The sequence below is a fragment of the Myxocyprinus asiaticus genome, chromosome 1 (assembly GCF_019703515.2).
Source record: "Myxocyprinus asiaticus isolate MX2 ecotype Aquarium Trade chromosome 1, UBuf_Myxa_2, whole genome shotgun sequence".
NCBI classification, from domain to species: Eukaryota; Metazoa; Chordata; class Actinopteri; order Cypriniformes; family Catostomidae; genus Myxocyprinus; species Myxocyprinus asiaticus.
This window is the reverse complement of record NC_059344.1, coordinates 2,422,089-2,444,085: the sequence shown is the minus strand read 5'-3', so window position 1 is coordinate 2,444,085 and position 21,997 is coordinate 2,422,089. Positions and strand designations below refer to the sequence as shown.

The window sequence follows — 21,997 nt, the reverse complement described above, 5'->3', positions numbered from 1 at the left end:
GGTCATCTTCTCGATTGTTCTTTCCCATTGATAAACGTTCAGTTTAATGTCCAGCACCCATCCACACAGACAAAATAATACTAAGCTAGATGGTTTAAGAGACTTGAAAATGTTTCCTAACTCATGTAAGCAGTAACAGCGTGTGAAGTATTGAGGATATCACAGCACGTGGGTAATATCAGAAGTGTTTTTCTTACAAGTTGGATCTAATCCAGTTAAGTTTGTCTTCATGTTTATCTTCTCACAACACCTTTGTGAAAGTTTATCCAACACTAATATATAAACTTATAAGGTTTTCATGGTCACAATGTTTTGAATTTATCTGGTTGGTACGGTTTGTTTACAGGTGTCTCCATCCAAAATGGCAGCGGGGGTGTGTTTGATGACATAATCAAATGCCATCTATTAAATTTGCCCACAACAGGCTGGTAGACATTTGACTAGGGTGGAAGCTAATTATTAAAACCTTTAATCAATATTTTCCAACTCTTCACTTCTCAGTCACTTTGAAAACAATTAAATTAGGAAACTGAAAACTGTTCAACTATTCATATTTCAGATTGAAAGTTGTTTTCTTCATGACATGAAAATAATTACGATTAGTTGCTTGAACACAAATCTTATTTTAATATCTTTGACCAAAAAAAAAAAAATGAAATCCTAACAGCAATGTTAATTTGAGATTTCTTGTAATATATATTAATAACTGATATAGGATCATTCATTTAGTGATATAAATAAGTAAATTATACAAGACATATTAATCACTGAGAACTTTCAAGTGCTTTTCTAGGATTTTTCTAATAAAAAATTCCATATAAATGTCCAAGCACCTCAAAGATACTTTTAATGATTTCATGCTGCAATATTACATTAATTTGGAATGGATACATTTTCTCATTTGGTCCTCTATTGAATAATGTAAATAACTGTACTTAGTGTTTGAAAAATAAATTCTGCAGATTTTTATTTAACAGCAGAGTACAACATACAATTATGTGCAGGTACATAATTTTAATATTAAGATTTCACATTTAAGAAAATATTTAATCCAATTTAATATTTGCAAACATCCAATCCTGCTGGTGGTTAACATCAATACACTACTTAAACAACATTGATGGAGAACTACGTGTCGAATAAGATTAATCCTGACTGGAAACTAATCTGTATAATGTAGACAAAAAGTTATGAATGTATGATGAATCTCTTTAAGCGATAACATGGTTGGCTCTTAAAAGAGCCTTTGGTTGAGGTTTCTTGTCACACTTTACTTGGAGCTGGTGTACTTGGTGACGGCCTTTGTCCCCTCAGACACGGCGTGTTTGGCCAGTTCACCGGGCAGCAGCAGACGCACGGCGGTCTGGATCTCTCTCGATGTGATGGTGGAGCGCTTGTTGTAGTGAGCGAGACGAGACGACTCACCGGCGATGCGCTCGAAGATGTCATTGACGAAAGAGTTCATGATGCCCATCGCCTTGGAGGAGATACCGGTGTCAGGATGAACCTGCTTCAAGACTTTGTACACGTAGATAGCGTAACTCTCCTTCCTAGACTTCCTGCGCTTCTTTCCTCCCTTACCGGCGGCCTTCGTGACGGCCTTCTTAGATCCCTTCTTCGGGGCGGACTTCGCTGGTTCAGGCATGACAACACAGCGAAACAATATCAATGTGTAAGTATTGAGCAACACACACAAGCACAATTATCCCCTCCTCTATGCTAATTTCCCAAACAGTTGATGCGCACCTCTGATTGCGTGTTTTTATTGGCCAAACCTACAACATGATTTCATTGGACAGCTACAAGTGTGACGGGCCGGGAAAAGAGCCAATCAGAGGCTTCCAAATGAAAGTCCCACTTATCACCTCATGTTTGAAAATCACCATCCCCCACTCCTCTTTGTATTTATGGTACTATTCTACCAAATGAATACATGTACACTGACCTGACCTTGATAGTCTGCCGGTATTTTACTTTGGATTAAACTAATAATCAAGTAACATGCCAAATTTGTGACAGTAAACTGGCATACAATAATAACTTCGCCAATGTTACAACAAATCTGCAACAAGAAGATAACAGAGTTGAGTCAGCTGCCCAATTCACATCAATAAACCAAGAATCGATTAAATGGGTTTGGGAATCGACTCTTGGAATCGATTCTAACGATTCCAAAACCAGAAATCATCACTGAAGTAATATACAATACATGTTTGGAAAAAATGTCATCAAACAACAGATTATGTTTGGACAGTAATTGTACAAGAGACAATTTCATTATGATTCATGAACTGCGATAAATGCAGAAAACGAGTGACAGAGAACAAAAACACTTTCTGCAGAACTTATAATAATATTTGTTTATTTTAAACATAAAACAACTCTACCACCAAGACATTGACTCTTCATGTGAGAGTGTGTGTGGCTCTTAAAAGAGCCGTTGGGTTTGTCTGATGAGAATCAAGTCGTTTATCCTCCGAAGCCGTACAGAGTTCGTCCCTGTCGTTTCAGCGCGTACACAACGTCCATGGCAGTGACGGTCTTTCTCTTGGCGTGTTCAGTGTAGGTGACGGCATCACGGATAACGTTCTCCAGAAACACCTTCAACACACCGCGGGTCTCCTCGTAGATCAGACCGGAGATACGCTTGACACCGCCACGGCGAGCGAGACGACGAATGGCGGGTTTGGTGATTCCCTGGATGTTATCACGCAACACTTTGCGGTGACGCTTAGCGCCTCCTTTCCCGAGTCCTTTACCGCCTTTACCTCTTCCTGACATGATGATTACAGCTCAAAGATCAACTGAATATATAAAATAAAGCTACGGGATAAAACATTTACATGTGCCTACAGGACCTAGTGGAAACACCACACTGAAGGCGGAGTCTAAAGCACGTCACGTGTATTTCCTTCTCAAAGCTTTTAGTTTCACTCTTTAGTATATATATATATATATTTTGTTTGTATGTTTGGTGAGAAATAGTTTCAGGTCAATGTCCAAATAATTATTTATAAAATGAAAACAAAAATGACAAACTATGTGCACCGTAAGTTTAAAACGTTATTATGGATTTTTTATTTTACTGTTGGAGCAAATTGGTAAGCAAAACTAATATTTCGAGGGGTGTCATTCACTGATACAGTATTTACTCTGCAGTCATTTACTTCCGTGTTCAAAACCCCAAAGTATGAAAAAAGTTTATTCTATCCTTCAAACTAAAACGTGTTTTGCTACAGTTGTTGTGTAAACACAATAAAACCACACTGGTGTACTTGCGAGGGTCTACATTTAACTGAAAGGTTAACTTCTCAGGAAAGTTAAATCTTTGATTAATTTTAGGTAGGGGCAAGTTGTCTCGAGTTTAATATGGTAACTATACAATTTATCAACCACATTCTCTACTGACAAAAACAATGGTTTGATATGTTTAATAGTACTTCGTTTCATTATTGCATTTTATTGTAGAAATCTTATTTTATAGCTTTCTAACAGAACCTGATATAAACAGTAAGTGAACACAAGAACAAATCACTCTTCACAAACTACTGATAATAAACTGGAAATTGACTCGTTGAGTGCAACTGAAGTGGCTCTTAAAAGAGCCTTTGGTGTTGATGTGAATGACGCCGCTGTGGATTTAAGCGCGCTCTCCACGAATGCGGCGTGCCAGCTGAATGTCTTTGGGCATGATGGTGACCCTCTTGGCATGGATGGCACATAAGTTGGTGTCCTCGAACAGACCGACCAAATAAGCCTCGCTGGACTCCTGCAGGGCCATGACGGCGGAGCTCTGGAAGCGCAGATCCGTCTTGAAATCTTGAGCGATTTCTCTCACCAGACGCTGGAAAGGCAGTTTGCGAATCAGCAGTTCAGTGGACTTCTGATAACGGCGGATCTCTCTCAGCGCCACGGTACCGGGCCTGTAACGATGAGGCTTCTTGACGCCACCGGTGGCGGGGGCGCTTTTACGGGCGGCTTTAGTAGCGAGCTGCTTCCTCGGGGCTTTTCCACCGGTGGACTTACGAGCGGTCTGTTTGGTTCTTGCCATGATGACGAGATTCACTTCTCCGTTCAACACAGTAAATGAAGATCAGCGTTACACCGCTGCTTTTTAAAGCCGAGGACGATCACGCGCTCAGTGTGGTGAGGGTTTAGAGGCGTGCGATTGGCTGATGTGGACGTGTACGCATGACAGTTGGCCAATGACTGTGCGGCGCGTCTTTTCAAACAAGCGGCGACAGTTTCCCGCTCAAAATCTTCTGTTCAGTTTACATCAATGCGCATGAAATAAACGCTTCACATTTCTTTGTCTAGCTTTTATACTCAAGTACTTTCATTTATTTTAAATAATTTATGTAGCCTCATGACTGGCCATAACTAATCACAAGCATTTAATAGTAGTGGCAGATATAATTATTATAATCACAAGAAACAATCGTAAATTAACGCATTTGTGTAGTTGTGCAGGGTTAAAATCTAAATATATACGTAAATATATTGGGTTAAAATGGATAAATTAAGGAATTCACAATGTTACCTGTTCATTATTTATACTTGTACTGCATGAATGCCACAACTGCATCTGTAATTCAATCTACACTTTATTAGTTATCAGAGAAACGTGCTAAAAACAGAAAATAATCTGTAGTTCACTCATTAAGTGTTTCACTTTATTTCATTCAAGTTTGTATTACGATTAATTAAACGTTCGAGTAGAAGAACAATCCCTCTCTTATAGTTCAAGTGTGTGGCTCTTAAAAGAGCCTTTGTGTTTCAGTGAAACAGACTGCAGTCCGTTTACTTGGTCTTGCCGGGTTTCTCGGTCTTCTTGGGCAGCAGCACAGCCTGGATGTTGGGCAGCACACCACCCTGAGCGATGGTCACTCCACCCAAGAGTTTGTTCAACTCCTCGTCGTTCCGCACTGCCAGCTGCAGGTGACGGGGAATGATACGAGTCTTCTTGTTGTCCCGAGCAGCGTTTCCGGCCAACTCCAGGATCTCAGCGGTGAGATACTCGAGCACAGCGGCCAGATAAACTGGAGCACCGGCACCGACGCGCTCAGCGTAGTTTCCTTTGCGGAGCAGTCTGTGCACACGACCGACGGGGAACTGCAGTCCTGCCCTGGATGAGCGAGTTTTAGCCTTCGCACGAGCTTTGCCGCCGGTTTTACCTCTGCCGCTCATTTTCAACTTGTTCACACTACTTCAACACACGGTAGAAACAGAATAACTGAGATGAGACGGTTAACAGTATTTAAAGGAGACTGTCAGTCTTCTATTGGCTGGAGTCTGTAAAACATTCTAACCAATCACAGCACTTCCCTCCAATCTCTAAACTCCTCCCTCTTATTTCTCTGCTATATTCTGTGTTGATGAGAAACTTCCAGCTGAATGAGTCTTAAATCCAGTTTAATGTAAAATTCAACATCAATAATAATAAACGATATTATGGTCAAATATATCTGACCTGAAATAAATTAGATATATTTCACTGATACAGGCACAATCAATGCAATTATACATATAAAATGTTGTCAGATAATTGCACTAACCTTCATTTTATGGTTTTATGAAACACTGATTTTAAACTCAACTCTTGAAACTTACACTGAATAACATGTTTCATTACCGGGTTTGCCATTTTCTGAATATGCAGCTTTAAGCTTTTGGCTGTTTTTGGATTATTACATTCATAGTCAGGAGTGATTGTGTCCTCTCACTACTAATTTGTACTGTGGCCACTCTAATCTTAGTTTGAATGTGGCATTTCAAGAAAAAGCATTGTCACATCAACATTTACCATGGTTTTACCACAGTAATCTTAGTTTGAATGTGGTATTTGAAGTAAAAGCACTGTAACCATCCATGCTCTTGTCCACTACTCTTTGCAACATCCAGCATCCAACAGCTCTTCTATCTTTTGCAAGAGCTCTCTCTCTCCTTAGTATAATTATTCATGTGTAAATTATGGGGCTTTTCCACTGCACGGTACAGCTCGACTCGACTCGACTCTGCTCGCTTTTTGGGGGTTTTCCACTGTGGATAGTACCTGGTACCTGATGCTTTTTTTAGTACCACCTTGGTCGAGGTTCCAAGTGAGCCGAGCCGATACTAAATGTGACGTCAAAACCCTGCAGATCACTGATTGGTCAGAGAGAATCGTCACTACCAGCATCACTGGATTTGCAACACAGGACATCAACACGCTATTTTTAAAGTTAGCAACAGCAATAGCAGTATCATTTGTTCACGTGACGTTCGAATTGTAAAAAGAAATGGCTGTATGAAAAACCACGCCATGGTCAATAAACGAGGTGCAGACGTTTCTCTCGTTAGCAATGAACGAAACGACACGAAACGAAAAAGTCTTTCAGGAAGTGTCTCAGCTGTTGGCTGCACACGGCTTCCACCGGACCTACCAACAGTGTAGGGAAAAGTTTAAAAAAAACTTAAAAGTGATTATAGAACCATCAAGGACCACAACAGCCAGAGTGGTTCAAACAGAAGAAAGTGGAAGTGGTTCGACCAAATGGACGCTATCTATCGCAATAGACCGGCGAGCAATGGGAGGGAGAGTGCCCTGGACTTGGCCACGGCGTTGTTGGAGTCCACGATGGAGGATGGTACGTTTTGTTACGTTAACTCTATATTCTGCTTGAAAGCTTCACTTTATTTAGTTGACCAGCTACTGGAAAGCTTGCTTCTGAAACAACCAGGCCAATTTAACTGTTACACTTGTGTAAAATGACCATGCAACAACTGCTTTATGCTGCACAATGAGCTAGTAGCTAACGTTAGTGGTCATGATATTGTTTATGGTCAGTAATGTTTGTGTCGCGTTTAAGAGGATGTCACGGCAGTAGAGGCGGCGCAACTATGACGATCAGCCTATAATCCCACCCACGTTGAGGCAGCACTAAACTGCAGAGGAAAAGCAAGCTCAGAAAAGTAAAGCGAGCAGAGTCGAGCCAAGTCGAACTGTAACGTGCAGTGGAAAAGTGCCACAAGCGCCAACACTGTAGCCTGAGGCCATCAGTTCTTTGCTGTAAAGACTGCATTCCAAAACAGCTCTACTGTGGAGATTGTGATACAATGGCCCATAAAGGTAAACTTAACAACAGAAAGACAGTTGTGGAAGGATTTTTTCAGTCCATGTCCTCAGCAACTTTGGTCAAGTTGGATGTCGAAGGCCAATTCAAATTTGAGGATAATGGTATGTTATTTGGCTATTTCTGTATTATAAAGGCTTATGAATCTAATGTGAATTCAAATGTAGTAATATTAAAAAAAAAAACACACACACAATAATGAAAAAGGTTGAATTCATTCTCCATTCAATTTTTTCTAGATTTCCTTTTGCCTCTTCAGGGACCTGAGCAAATTTGCAGCTGTCCTAGTTGTTCCATTGTGGTGTCAAAAGGTAAAAGGGCTATTCTCATAGAAATTGATGGTGTGTCCAGTGCAAAAATGTACCTTGTTATTAATATTTTATATTGATTAATTGCCACATTATATATACTTTTCCATTTTTTTAAATAGGTCGCAACAATGTCAGCTTGCCATGCTTCACATGTTCAGAGTGTCATGTTAGCAGAACGACTAGCATTCCTCTTTTAATCAAATCTGGCTACTGGCCCACCACAGCAAGCTGTGACACACTATATAAAATAGATGTGTTTGTCTCATATGAACACCTAAAGTGAACTACTCCTGGACTGTCCAGACAATCCTTTATCAGTTTACTGGAACAGTGGACAGAGTTGTTTGGCTGGGTATCAATTGAATTAAATTAGTTCTTTTCAATCTGCCTTTTTGTTTAAGTGCTATTTCTCACAGGGTTTTACATTTATTTTGTCCCCAGAATGGAAAGATCTGTGCTTTTCAAAGAAGTTTTTTGGAATGGAGGTACTGCCAATTTGATCATCTATGTGGACTGAAAGTTTTTGACTGTCCAGCCTGTTCACCATGTATGCTTGCCATGTCTGTAGATGGTAACAGGAAATTGTATTGCTTCAAAAGAGGGTATGGAAAATAGATTATCTTTCTGTCAGAAAGCATTTCAAAAGAGCATTTTATGTCAGTTAACTGGTAATTGACTGGTATCTAATTATTTTCTAGGGCTGATGATCATGGCCTGTTCAAGGACATCTTTGTCTGTGAGGATGAAGATGTTTCCAAGTTTGTGTACTACATTACTGTTAAGACCAAACATGTAAGCTTTTTTGTTGCTTTGTCTTAAAACACTCAGAATGTTTTATTTATTTATTCACAAAATGTAGGTCTATATTTAGATTATGGTAAAAGTAATGTAATGCTTTGAGTACTAGTGTATATCTGTTTTTGGCATTTCTATAAAATGTTGCAAGTTTTGGTTTCAAAAGTATTTTTTGTTCTGAAAACTTGTCGTCATTTTAAATGGGTAAGTCTAGCAACATATTACTTTCCACATGATAACATTGCTTATCCAAATAGGTCACCTAAAACAGGTCCTGTATTGTATTGAAGAATATCTGTCACCACATTGCTTTCTTTTCACTTCTTCTTTTCCCTTTTCTTAGTCTGTTGGAAAAGGTGTGTGTGGATCGAGTCAGTGGACTGCAGCATGAAAGGCAGTACAGAAGAAAGCAAACAAGCTGGATGAGGAGGGGCTTGAGGTGGCTGTCTGCCAGCATGATGTGCTGCTGAGAAGCCTCAACATGATGAGGGAGAAATATTTGTATATCCCTTGTTTCTCCAAAAAGAGCTGTCCCCAAGGAATGTTCAGTTCATGTGCACTGATGTAATATGCAGGTACTGGCCATACCTGCAGAGGGTTGTTAATGATTGCCCAGAGCTCTCTCCTCTCCTGGACATGAAGCCGTTCCTCTCAGTCATGCATGCAAAGGCCCACTCTTGGAAATGTGATGGAACATTTCCAATTTGTGACATGGGCATTTATGTCGAATAATTTTGAAATGAGTGGTTATATTCTCAAACACTTGTGATTTATTTATTTATTTATTTTTTTCACCCTGTATAATATTTTCTCTCCATGATAAAGATTAAGTGGGGTGGTCGTAACCAAGAAGGTGCAGGCACTACCTTGGGTGAAGAGGAGGAACAAGTAAACAGCTTCTATTCAAGAACTGCTATATGCAGATGTAACCCCTTTGTATTGTACATTTACATTTTTTTATTTTTTATTATAGTAAACTTATTTTGTAACTCCTTTTGATTTATATACCACAAAGAAACTCCTGTATATTTGGTGCAGCATTGATTAACCACTAGAGGGCGGTTAACTCTGTGGTATGTTGAGCGAGTCGATTATATCAAAATTCAGATGAAAAAGCCAGCTGAACACGCTCGCACGAGGTTAGCATGAGGTTCCAGAAATTATTCCATTTTATTAAGTTTCTTTATTTCATTGTGTATATTCTTTTCTTAAGAATGTTATCAGTCGTTCATGTTGCTAATTCATCCTGTCACTGAGGAAAAAATCCAGTCAATGCTTTTGATTACTGGTTTTTCTTTTACGAGAACTCTGGTGAGTTTTGCTAGTTTATGGATTACTTTGAATTAATTGACATTCATCTTTCTCTGTATGTGTCATAAAAAAACAAAAAACAATCAGAGATATATATGATGTTTAAGAATGTATTTTTGTATGTTAAGAAGGTCAGAATTGGAATTAAGAGTTAATTAATTTTTGTATGACGTTAGTTAATCTGTTTCCGTTGAATGATTGCATCATCCATGAGTATGTAAATGCAAATGTGTGGAAAAAAGATGTTGTACAATGAGATACGTCACATATTTGAATACTTTTGTATGTTTGAGCGTGCGTACGTTCACTAATGTTGTCACGAGTTGGATTAACAATTGTATTCGTGGACATTTTGTGCAGCTGATAGTAAATATTGGTGTAGAAATTGTTGACACTTAGAAATGTTTAATGTGACTGCATTGTTTTGTGCAGATTGTTTTTTTTTTTTAACGCTGATTCTGTTTGTGTGATCCACCTTCGAATGGCGAGCCAGAGCCCTGATCTACGATTTGAGAAATCATCGTGACTCTACACGGATCCATTGAACTTTACAGCTGAACTGAGGGCTAAGCACACACACAATATCCGGGTAGAAAACACAAAAAGGCCTTTACACACATTGACATTTGAGTATCACGCGCACACACAAAGGAGCCAGAAGGACTATTGAGACTTTGTTTTACTTGTTTGATTCCTGGCATATACAACTTTGGACTCAATATCAAACTAATTTTTCCCCCACTTTGTTCATGGTGTTGAGTGGAACCAGACAATTGTGTATTCATTTAAATTGTGGAAATTGTTTATTCATATTTTTGTGTATTTGTAATAAAATTGCCGGCTGTTAATTGATTGAATATAATTTGGCCCAAACCTAGGCCTTATTTAAACTCTGTTGAGTATAATACACTGAATACTTATTCATTTGTTTCCATGTTACACAGTAAATACATGTCCAAAGGAGGCAAGTGTATAATGCAAACATATGTAGTGCCAGTATGAATGAATGAATGAACGTTACATTTATATAGCACTTTTTTGAAACTACACTCAAAGTGCTTTACACAGTGAACAGGTGACTCTCCTCAACCACCACCGGTGTGCAGCATCCACCTGGATGATGCAACGGCAGCCATAGTGCACCGGTACGCTCAGCACACACCAGCTATTGGTGGAGAGGAGAACCAAATTAACCAAGTTTAAGACTGACTGCTCAGTTATATTTGAAAGGTGCGAGTATGCAACTTTTGCTTTTGCTTTTGCTTGATTCTGTATCCATGTTGTAAGGTGTCAGTGTAAGTGACCAATATCATACACTGCCCATCCAAAACAAAAATGTTGCACACCCTAATATTACATGGACCGCCTTTTGCTTTGATTATGGCATGCATTCATCATGGCATTGTTTCAACAACCTTATGCAACGTCACAACATGTTACGCAACCCAGAGTTGCATTAATTTTTGCAGTCTTTTATTGATGATGGGAGAGTCCGGTCACTCCATAAAGTGTTCAAAAGCACATCTCAAAATTTTCAATGGGGTTAATGTCGGGACTCTGTGCTGGCCAATTCATGTTTGAAAATGATTCCTTATGCTCCCTGAAACACTCTTTCACAATTTGAGCCCAATTAATCTTGGCATTGTGGTCCTGGAATATGCCCATGCTGTCAAGGAAGAATAAAATCCATTGGTGGGATAACCTGGTCATTCAGTACATTCAAGTACTCAGCTGAATTCATTTTATTGCCGCTTAATGTTGGTGAGCCTAGACCTGACCAACTGAAGCAACCCCAGATCATAACACACCAAACGGCCACTTTTTATTATTATTGTTTTATTATTTTTTTTTTTTGATGGGCAGTGTATATTCCTATTAAAGTAAATGTCACCTCTTAATTGACTGATTTATTTTTAGGTAGAACAGACATGATTACAATCCAGGCCATGGCATGGAACCGTCGCAAAATTGAGAACCTTGCGAAAGCACTGTCTCAACTATGTATAAAAGTATATTTCTAAAATAGCTTTTTCCAATTAAAGGTGGAGCCTGTAGTTTTATCTGTGTTAAAATAAGTTATCCCATTCCAGCTTATTGCACATACACAACAATAAATAGGCAAGTGGTAGAGCAAAAACTCTAAAATGTACTATCAAAATGTTTAGTATTACATTTAATTCACTGTCCACTACCCACGGTTCTGTGTATGTGTTTTTAAAGTGTAGTTCATAATCTGTGGATATGTCATTATGCTCTGCATAAAGTTATCAAGAAATGCACCTTTCATTGCTCTTTAGACAAAAGTAAAACTTAGAGATAAGTTCTTAAACCTTGATGGACTTAAGACAGAGTTGACAGTTGATCCTTATACATCTGATGTAATCATAGATGTAAGTGTAGATTCATTTTGTAAAGGCATATCCCTTTGATAATTTAGCAAGAACTGAGGAGATCACAGGCAGTCAACAGAAGCTGCAGAGGAAGATTGAGACACTTTATGTGAGCATCAGGCAGAGAAGGCACAATTTTTACCGTCAGACAGGTTTGATAAGCTTTAAACTTTAAACATTTAAACATTTGTAACGCTTAAGAAAATCTTAACATGAGGTTGAATTGTCTTATAGTTCTGAAAAAAGGATCCTGGATTGTTCTGACACTAAACAGTTAATAAATTGAAGAAAGAAAATAATCTGTGCATTAAACTGCACAGATTGCAGATTGCATTTGTCTCTTAAGATGGAAACAAAAGAAGACAAATTTTGCAGAAAGATTTTGAAGGAAAAAGTACAATAAAGTGAAGCCATAGATGAGTACAACAGGGCAGCACCTGAAAAACTGCATTCTGCTGATGCAGTTCTGTCATCTGAGAGCTTTGCACGGCCTTGGGTATTGGATGAACATGGTATGTCATGTGCCTTGTTTGAATTCTTATATATATATATATATATATATATATATATATATATATATATATATATATATATATATATATATGATCCCAATTTCCAGAAAAGTTGGGATATTTTGTAAAATATATCCCAATAAAAGGACAGTTTAACACCACCAACTCTAGAAGCATGTGGCAGGGAATTAACATCATCACGGACTTTAAAGGGAATAAAAACTCCGCCATGAACACCACTGCCTCTCTCCCGGATGAGCTAAATACTTTTTATGCTCGTTTCGAGGGAAATAACACCGCCCTCGCGGAGAGAGCTCTCGCGGCTGAACCTACAGAGGTTAGTTCACTCTCCGTCTCTGTAGCGGATGTAACCCGATCCTTCAGACGGGTGAATATCCGCAAAGCCGCGGGCCCAGACGGCATTCCGGGCCGCATCATCAGAGCGTGCGCGAACCAGCTGGCTGGTGTTTTTACGGACATTTTCAACCTTTCCCTCTCTTTGTCTGTAGTGCCTACATGCTTTAAAACATCCACCATTGTGCCTGTTCCAAAACAATCAAAAATAACTTGCTTAAATGACTGGTGTCCTGTTGCTCTGACCCCCATCATCAGCAAATGCTTTTAGAGACTAATCAGAGATTACATCTGCTCTGTGCTGCCTCTCTCTCTTGACCCGCTGCAGTTTGCTTACCGCAACAACCGCTCCACTGATGATGCCATTGCATCTACAATACACACTGCTCTCTCCCACCTGGAAAAAAAGAACACTTATGTGAGAATGTTGTTTGTAGACTACAGCTCAGCATTCAACACCATAGTGCCCTCCAAGCTAGATGAGAAACTCCGGGCTCTGGGCTTAAAAAGCTTGCTGTGCAGCTGGATCCTGGACTTCCTGTCAAGCAGATGCCAGGTGGTTAGAATGGGCAGCAACATCTCCTCATCACTAACCCTCAACACTGGAGCCCCACAGGGCTGTGTTCTCAGCCCACTACTGTATTCCCTGTACACACATGATTGTGTGGCAACACATAGCTCCAATGCCATCATTAAGTTTGCTGATGACACAACAGTGGTAGGTCTGATCACTGACAATGATGAAACAGCCTACAGAGAGGAGGTGCACACTCTGACACACTGGTGTCAGGAGCACAACCTCTCCCTCAACGTCAGTAAGACAAAGGAGCTTGTGGTGGACTTCAGAAGAAAAGACAGAGAACACAGTCCCATCACCATCAATGGAGCACCAGTGGAGAGAGTCAGCAGCTTCAAGTTCCTGGGTGTCCACATCACTGAGGAACTCACATGGTCCATCCACACTGAAGTCGTTGTGAAGAAGGCTCATCAGCACCTCTTCTTCCTGAGACGGCTGAGGAAGTTTGGAATGAACCGCCACATCCTCACACGGTTCTACACCTGCACTGTAGAGAGCACCCTGACTGGCTGCATCTCCACCTGGTACGGCAATAGCACCGCCCACAACCGCAAAGCACTGCAAAGGGTGCTGCGAACTGCCAGACACATCATCGGAGGTGAGCTTCCCTCACTCCAGGAAATATATACAAGGCGGTGTGTGAAAAAAGCTCGGAGGATCATCAGAGACTCCAGCCACCTGAGCCATGGGCTGTTCTCACTGCTACCATCAGGTAGGCGGTATCGCAGCATCAGGACCCGCACCAGCCAACTCCATGATAGCTTCTTCCCCCAAGCAATCAGACTTCTGAACTCTTGATCTCCCACGATCAAATACATCAGCACTGCACTTTATTACCCTTACTCTTATATCTCACACCGGACTGTCATAAATATATTATTATTATATTATATTCTTTCTTAACAACTGACTATCAGCCGACAGCCTGAATGTCAATACAGTACAATACTGTACATTCTATATATATTATATATACTTTTTTATATATTTTTATTTTTTATTTTTATTGAATAATGTGTATCTATATAGTGCGTATTGTATACTGTACAGTATATGTTATTATTTGTATATTGTTGAGTGTAATTATGTGTACATCAGATGTTTAAATTGTGTTGTGTTAATTTTATGTTATTGTAAATTGGTATGTCTCATCACTGTCACGACTGCTATGTTGATCGGAACTGCACCCAAGAATTTCACACACCATTGCACTTGTGTATATGGCTGTGTGACAATAAAGTGATTTGATTTGATTTTGATTTGATTTGAAAATGCAAGAAAAACAAGAATCTGTGATTTGTTAATTCTCTTGAACCTTTAATTAACTGACAAAAGTACAAAGAAAAGATTTCCAATGTTTTCACTGACAAACTTAATTGCATTTTGTAAATATATATATACATATATATATATATATATATATATATATATATATATATATATATATATATATATATATATATATATATATATATACTGTGCACTGTGTTACATCACCTTTCATTTTAACTACTCTTTTTAATCGTTTGGGAACTGAGGATACTAATTGTTGCAGTTCTGCAAGTAGAAGTTTTGCCCATTCTTGCTTGATACAAGACTTAAGCTGCTCAACAGTCCGCGGATGTCATTGTCTGATTCTCCTCTTCATGATGTGCCGTACATTTTCAATAGGAGACAGATCTGGACTGCAGGCAGGCCAGTCAAGCACATGCACTCTGTATCTACGAAGCTACACTTTTGTAGCATGTGCAGAATGAGGCCTGGAATTGTCTTGCTGAAATAACCATGGACTTCCTGGGAAAAGACGTCATCTTGATGGCAGCATATGTCTCTCTAAAATCCCAATATATGCCTCTGTGTCAATTATATCTTCACACATATGCAAGTCACCCATGCCATGGGAACATGACAGGTGTTGGCTTTTACACCTTTTGCTGCTAAAAGTCTGGATGGTCCCTTTCGTCTTTGGCACGGAGAACTCGACGTCCGTTTTTCCCCAAAAAAATCAGAATCTGATCAAAGCACACATTTCTGTCTTTCAGACCATCTGAGATGAGCTCGGGTCCAGAGATCTCGGCAGCGTTTCTGCATAGAACTGATGTATGGCTTTCTTCTTGCGTATTAGTTTCAAGTTTCTTTTCTTGATGCAGCGGCGAACTGTGTTAAATGACAACGGTTTTCCAAAGTACTCCCGAGCCCATTTGGCTATATTTAACACAGTAGCATGATGGTTTCTCATGCAATGCCGTCTGAGGACTCGAAGGTCACATACATTCAACAGTGGTTTCTGGCCTTGCCCTACACGGACTGAGATTTCTCCGGATTCCCTGAATCTTTTCACAATATTATGTATGTAAGGGAAATTAGAGGGTTCGTGGAAATTTGTCTAGTCATTCTGATTGCTACTGGGTGAATAGTTGCTGCGAGGGACAATACCAGGTTTGTGTACCACCATGAGCCATCAGGATTAAATGCCAAATGGACATTTTCGCTTTTCGGGATTTTTCCGAGGTAATCTTCAAAGGACCCCTTTTAATGGGCAAATGGACATAGATGGGGGTGACGGTGAGCTGCAGGTGGTCTCCCAACTCACCACTGAGACCCCCAGAGTCCCACAAAACCACTATTTGTCCCCTAACCAACTATTTCTCCCAAGTCACCCCTGAGACCCCCAGACCACCCAGGCCACGCCCCCCAAGTCCCACGGACCCACTATTTGTCCCCTAACCGATTATTTCTCCCAAATGACTCCTAAGACAGCCTGACCACCCAGGCCACGCCCCCAGAGGCCCACTGACCCACTATTTGTCCCCTAACCATCTATTTTTCCCAAACAGATATTTACACTGTGTCATCACAGGCCACATGTTTGGTGCCCACTGTGCCTGCCCACATCCCTTAAAAAGGCATATTTTGAAGTTTGAAAAAAACATCACAGGAGACATCTACCCTCTTAGTGTGTGATCGAGGGGCACCAGATGTGCGACCATGCAAAATGTTGGCTCCGTTGGAGCTCATGGAACGAAGTTAGAACACATCACACGTACAATTTATAACATTCATTTTCATAATAGGTCCATGGACACGACTCAGAAAGGTCCAAACGACTCAAAAATTTTAATCTATAGCTTCTCAGACGTGTGCAAACTTTAAAGTCAGAATGACTTCATTAAGTGCTTAACCCTTTAAAGCCTGAGCCCAAAATTCTGAAAATTCTGTGCCAGAATATGATATTCATATCAATTTTAATATTATATTCATATTCATATAACATCACACACTGAACTGTATATACCATATTAAAGAGAAGAACTAGGGCTTTCAAATGATATAAACATATGTATGATTATTTAAGGCTAATCATCCTTTATCAATAAAATTGCATTTTCAACCATTTTAATTCCAAGCTAGAGGGAAACTTAGAGTGTATGAAATATACATAATTGTGTGTACAATGTAGAATAGCAGACAGATTAGAAATATAATCTATTGTTTAAAAGTTATGACCATTCAAGTGATTAGTGGGAAAACGGAATAAAACAAACATTTAGAATGTTAAGATACATTTCACATGACCACTCCTCAAATACTCCTTTTGAGCACCTGTAATAATAAATTGAGATTGCATCTAAAATTGAAGGACACAAACACTGAAATATACATTTTATGTGTTCAATAAAACACACACTTTATTTAATTTAAACATTAGAATTTCACACGAATTATACAGCAAAACATACAAAATCAAACTTCCGAACTATCTACAGTAAATACATTTTTAATAAAGAGTGCAGGAACAGAATATATATAAATTCATAAATACTCAACAACTGCAATACCTGTGGAGAGAAGAGAGGGAGAAAAGAGGGGTGGGGGAGGACAACACCAGTAAACACAGCCCAACCTAGGCCTCTTCGTGAAACTGGTCACACTAAGCTAAGTGCCAAGACTGAAAACAGATCCTAATCACGAACCAATCAAAGCCTTTTGCCATTACATTCCGGTGTGCAACAAGCTACTTTAGTTTTATTTTCAGTCCTACTTTTCTGATAGCTTAGCCAACATCTCTTAGAGGACTCTTCAAATTTAGGGACATGGGCTGTGTGGAGTGATGACGAAGGAGGGACTACAGGCTTTAGTGTATGCAAAGGGAAACTTGTGTGAATATCGATACCTCCCAGCTGACGAGCCAGGTTTTCCCTGAAATCTCTCTGGGTTAAATTTACCAGTCTACCCTCATCCCCTGGTGCCGCATGAATGTGTTGCCATTCCTTAAACAATATGAAACTATTGAAGATGGCAATGTCTATGAAGTGGAAAAGAGTCTTCCACCACTTCTGAGTTTTTTTGTAGGACATTGTAAGATTTTATCATTTGGTCTGACCTATCAACACCGCCCATGTTTTTGTTATAATCGCTGATGACAGTGGGCTGGAGGGCTACTTCTTTTGTCCAGTCGCCATCATTTTTTACAAACCTAGTTATTTCGGTTGAGCCATTCGCATTGTGGAAATTGGAGAGGCATGTAACTGCACGTGTGTCCTTCCACTGAATTACAAGTATATTCCCCTCAATCCTACACCACTTCATACCCCCACGAGTTGTCTTGCATTCCCATCTTTTGATGTTTTTGAATTCTGCAGGAAACAGTTTACGATTCACCCTGCATGTCCCACAGGCATTAGTTCCCATTTCTAACAACTTAACCATTAGAGTTGGGGACGTGTAAAAGTTGTCAAACCAAACATTGTGGCCCTGGTCTTTGAATGGCTGCAGTAACGATTCAACTACTTTGGTGGCCAAGTCAGTGACACGCCCATCATGACTGCTTATGTAAACATTAAAGTCGAGAGTATACACTGAGTCTGATGTTGCAATTACCCATAAATTAAAACCCCACCGAGTAGGCTTGCCCTTCATGTATTGTTTAAATCCTGACAGAGCTTTAGACTTGACCATACGTTCATCTATTGCGAGATTTTGGTTAGGCTGAAAGAGCTGCTGGCATTTTTGTTTGAGGTGGTCCATAAGATAAAGCAACTTCCTAAGGTGATCCTGATTATCCTCTGTGGTAGGGTCTACAACATGTAGAGCTGCTAAAAGAGCCTTGTAGTGGTTACGCGACATAAATCCCCTCTCCAACGAGCCCTGAAGTGACTTGGTTCTCCAATGACGATGGGAATCAGGGAGAATTGAAAACCCCATGTAAATGAGAAACCCAAGAAATTTGTAAAATTCATCGGGGGTCACCTCCATCCAAGCTCCTTGGTAGCTGGAATATGACGGACAGTTTAGGACAAGCTCCCACCAATGATGGTTTGTAAAGCTGCATATCTCAGCAACTACAGCCTGAGTAAAAATCAGCATGAAAAAGTCAATTTCTCGCAACATCATATTGGAGGTTGACCGCACAGCCTGATGCATGCTACCTAAGTCAATACTGAATGGATGGCTAGGCTTAAATGGGAGAGGTTTTGGGGCCTGTGAATCAATATCAGAGAACGAGGGATAAGAAATAGAGTCAGGGATGCGTTTACACTTTCTAACTGAATTGGGACCTGTGCGAGAATGGCTAGCCATACCCAAAATAATAAGAGTAACAGTGTTAGTGTTACTGTGAGTATAAATCATATGAGAAATGGAAACAAACAATACATACACATTCATACATACCCAGTTGATGGTCTTGGCTGGGGATCAGGTTCCATCTCACCCTCCATCTCCTCGTGGTCTGGGTCTTCCTGCAGTATTTCCTGGTCCAGCAGATCTTCCTCCTGTGTGCTCATGCCTTCAAAAGCAGGGAGCCATAGTCTTTCCATCTCTACAACAGAAAAAAGTACACAATTGGTAGCCAGCAATGAGTTCTTTACATATCCATACACTGAGACCAGGTAGGACTCAAGATGTCGCCGAGTATGGCTGCTGCGTTGCGAGCTCTGACACAACATAGCAATGGTTTGTTTGTTTTGTTTACAATTCTTATGTTTTTTGTCTTGGATGTTGTCTGCCTTATTGTCTACGACAGACAAACACTTTTGGACATTGGTTCAGCGATCTCATACCGAAAACCGGACTTCACATTCCTCAATGCCGACCCGCTGTTTACAAACACGGCAGTGGAGCCCTTTGTCTGGGCAGCACGGCCGCGGAAACGCAGGAGGAAAAGGGGAAACAGAGCCGGCGTTCTCATCAGAGTAAGACGCCGCGCAAATCGACTCCCGCTACCCACTATTCTACTGGCAAATGTTCAGTCTCTGGATAACAAGCTCTGCGAGCTGAAAGCGCGGATCTCTTTCCAACGAGAGACGAGGGACTGCTGCATTATCTGCCTTACGGAAACTTGGATGTCTGCGGAGATTCCAGATCAGCCATTGAACCCGTGGGGTTCTCCATGCTCCGAGCGGACAGAGCGAAAGACCTCTCAGGTAAAACTAGAGGAGGTGGTGTATGTTTTATGATCAAAAAATCCTGATGTGATCAGAGGAACTTACATTCCATCAAGTCTTTCTGTTCTCCTGATCTGGAATTTCTTATGCTTCTGTGTCGACCATTCTGGCTACCGAGGGAATTCACAGCGGTCATTATCACTGCTGTGTACATTCCCCCACAAGCCGACACAAACCGGGCACTCAAGGAACTGTATGGGAGCATAAGTGAGCAGGAAACCGCGCACCCTGAGGCCACGTTCATTGTGACCGGGAACTTTAATAAAGCCAGTTTAAAATCAGTCGCACCAAAATATCACCAGCACATTAGTTTCAACACACGAGGGGACCGGGTTTTGGACCATTGCTACTCTCCGTTCCGGGATGGCTACAAATCCCTCCCCCGCCCACCATTTGGCAAATCGGACCACTCTTCCATTCTGCTTCTGCCCGCTTACAGGCAGAAATTGAAACAGGAAGCACCCACCCTCAGAACGATCCAGTGCTGGTCGGACCAATCAGACTCTACGCTACAAGACTGTTTTGATCACACGGACTGGGAGATGTTCCGGTCCGCCTCTGATGACGACATCGAGCTTTACGCTGATAGCGTAATGTGTTTCATCAGAACGTGCGTAGAGGAAGTGATTCCGACCAGAACTGTACGAATCTATCCGAATCAGAAGCCGTGGATCAATAGCGATGTTCGCGCGGCACTTAATGTGCGGACCTCCGCTTTTAATTCCGGGAACGCGCAGGAGCATAAACAAGCCAGTTATGCCCTCCGAAAAACTATCAAAACAGCAAAACGCCAGTACAGGAGCAAGATTGAAGGACAGTTTAACACCACCAACTCTAGAAGCATGTGGCAGGGAATTAACATCATCACGGACTTTAAAGGGAATAAAAAACTCCGCCATGAACACCGCTGCCTCTCTACCGGATGAGCTAAATACTTTTTATGCTCGTTTCGAGGGAAATAACACCGCCCTCGCGGAGAGAGCTCTCACGGCCGAAGCTACAGAGGTTAGTTCACTCTCCGTCTCTGTAGCGGATGTAACCCGATCCTTCCGACGGGTGAATATCCGCAAAGCCGCGGGTCCAGACGGCATTCCGGGCCGCGTCATCAGAGCGTGCGCGAACCAGCTGGCTGGTGTTTTTACGGACATTTTCAACCTTTCCCTCTCTTTGTCTGTAGTCCCCACATGCTTTAAAACATCCACCATTGTGCCTGTTCCAAAACAATCAAAAATAACTTGTTTAAATGACTGGCGTCCTGTTGCTCTGACCCCCATCATCAGCAAATGTTTTGAGAGACTAATCAGAGATTACATCTGCTCTGTATTACCACTCAATCTTGACCCGCTGCAGTTTGCATACCGCAACAACCGCTCTACTGATGATGCCATTGCATCTACAATACACACTGCTCTCTCCCACCTGGAAAAAAAGAACACTTATGTGAGAATGTTGTTTGTAGACTACAGCTCAGCATTCAACACCATAGTGCCCTCCAAGCTAGATGAGAAACTCCGGACTCTGGGCTTAAACAGCTCGCTGTGCAGCTGGATCCTGGACTTCCTGTCAAGTAGATGCCAGGTGGTTAGAATAGGCAGCAACATCTCCTCATCACTGACCCTCAACACTGGAGCCCCGCAGGGCTGTGTTCTCAGCCCACTACTGTATTCCCTGTACACACATGACTGTGTGGCAACACATAACTCCAATGCCATCATTAAGTTTGCTGATGACACGACGGTGGTAGGTCTGATCACTGACAATGATGAAACAGCCTACAGAGAGGAGGTGCACACTCTGACACACTGGTGTCAGGAGCACAACCTCTCCCTCAACGTCAGTAAGACAAAGGAGCTTGTGGTGGACTTCAGAAGAAAAGACAGAGAACACAGTCCAATCACCATCAATGGAGCACCAGTGGAGAGAGTCAGCAGCTTCAAGTTCCTGGGTGTCCACATCACTGAGGAACTCACATGGTCCGTCCACACTGAAGTCGTTGTGAAGAAGGCTCATCAGCGCCTCTTCTTCCTGAGACGGCTGAGGAATTTTGGAATGAACCGCCACATCCTCACACGGTTCTACACCTGCACTGTGGAGAGCATCCTGACTGGCTGTATCTCCGCCTGGTACGGCAATAGCACCGCCCACAACCGCAAAGCACTGCAAAGGGTGGTGCGAACTGCCAGACACAT

At 41.1% G+C, this 21,997-nt stretch overlaps 5 protein-coding genes across 6 annotated transcripts in view; 1 reads left to right on the top strand and 4 right to left on the bottom strand.

The window, feature by feature from the left end:
* The window catches only part of LOC127442362 (histone H2A-like), a 129,727-nt gene extending 124,520 nt beyond the window's left edge, over window positions 1-5,207 (bottom strand). The window contains exon 1 of the mRNA XM_051700332.1: window positions 5,175-5,207. Within this exon, the coding sequence (XP_051556292.1) occupies window positions 5,175-5,187 (13 nt within the window). The 5' untranslated portion in view covers window positions 5,188-5,207. The remainder of the gene's footprint in view (window positions 1-5,174) is intronic.
* The window catches only part of LOC127441903 (E3 ubiquitin/ISG15 ligase TRIM25-like), a 150,421-nt gene that overhangs the window by 51,336 nt on the left and 77,088 nt on the right, over window positions 1-21,997 (top strand). The gene's annotated exons all lie outside the window — the stretch shown is intronic.
* On the bottom strand, window positions 840-1,659 carry LOC127442406 (histone H2B-like). Its single transcript, XM_051700422.1, has one exon. It carries the CDS (start codon window positions 1,643-1,645, stop codon window positions 1,271-1,273), a length of 375 nt encoding a protein of 124 aa, XP_051556382.1. The 5' UTR covers window positions 1,646-1,659; the 3' UTR covers window positions 840-1,270.
* LOC127442484 (histone H4) lies at window positions 2,341-2,793 on the bottom strand. Its single transcript, XM_051700556.1, has one exon. The coding sequence runs from the start codon at window positions 2,779-2,781 to the stop codon at window positions 2,470-2,472; it is 312 nt and encodes a 103-aa protein (XP_051556516.1). The 5' UTR covers window positions 2,782-2,793; the 3' UTR covers window positions 2,341-2,469.
* On the bottom strand, window positions 3,488-4,061 carry LOC127442308 (histone H3-like). Its single transcript, XM_051700234.1, has one exon. It carries the CDS (start codon window positions 4,049-4,051, stop codon window positions 3,641-3,643), a length of 411 nt encoding a protein of 136 aa, XP_051556194.1. The 5' UTR covers window positions 4,052-4,061; the 3' UTR covers window positions 3,488-3,640.

Excerpts from the sequence above, each read along its gene's own strand:
- LOC127442484 (XM_051700556.1), bottom strand. The coding sequence starts at position 2,781 with ATGTCAGGAAGAGGTAAAGGCGGTAAAGGACTCGGGAAAGGAGGCGCT.
- LOC127442308 (XM_051700234.1), bottom strand. The coding sequence starts at position 4,051 with ATGGCAAGAACCAAACAGACCGCTCGTAAGTCCACCGGTGGAAAAGCC.
- LOC127442406 (XM_051700422.1), bottom strand. The coding sequence starts at position 1,645 with ATGCCTGAACCAGCGAAGTCCGCCCCGAAGAAGGGATCTAAGAAGGCC.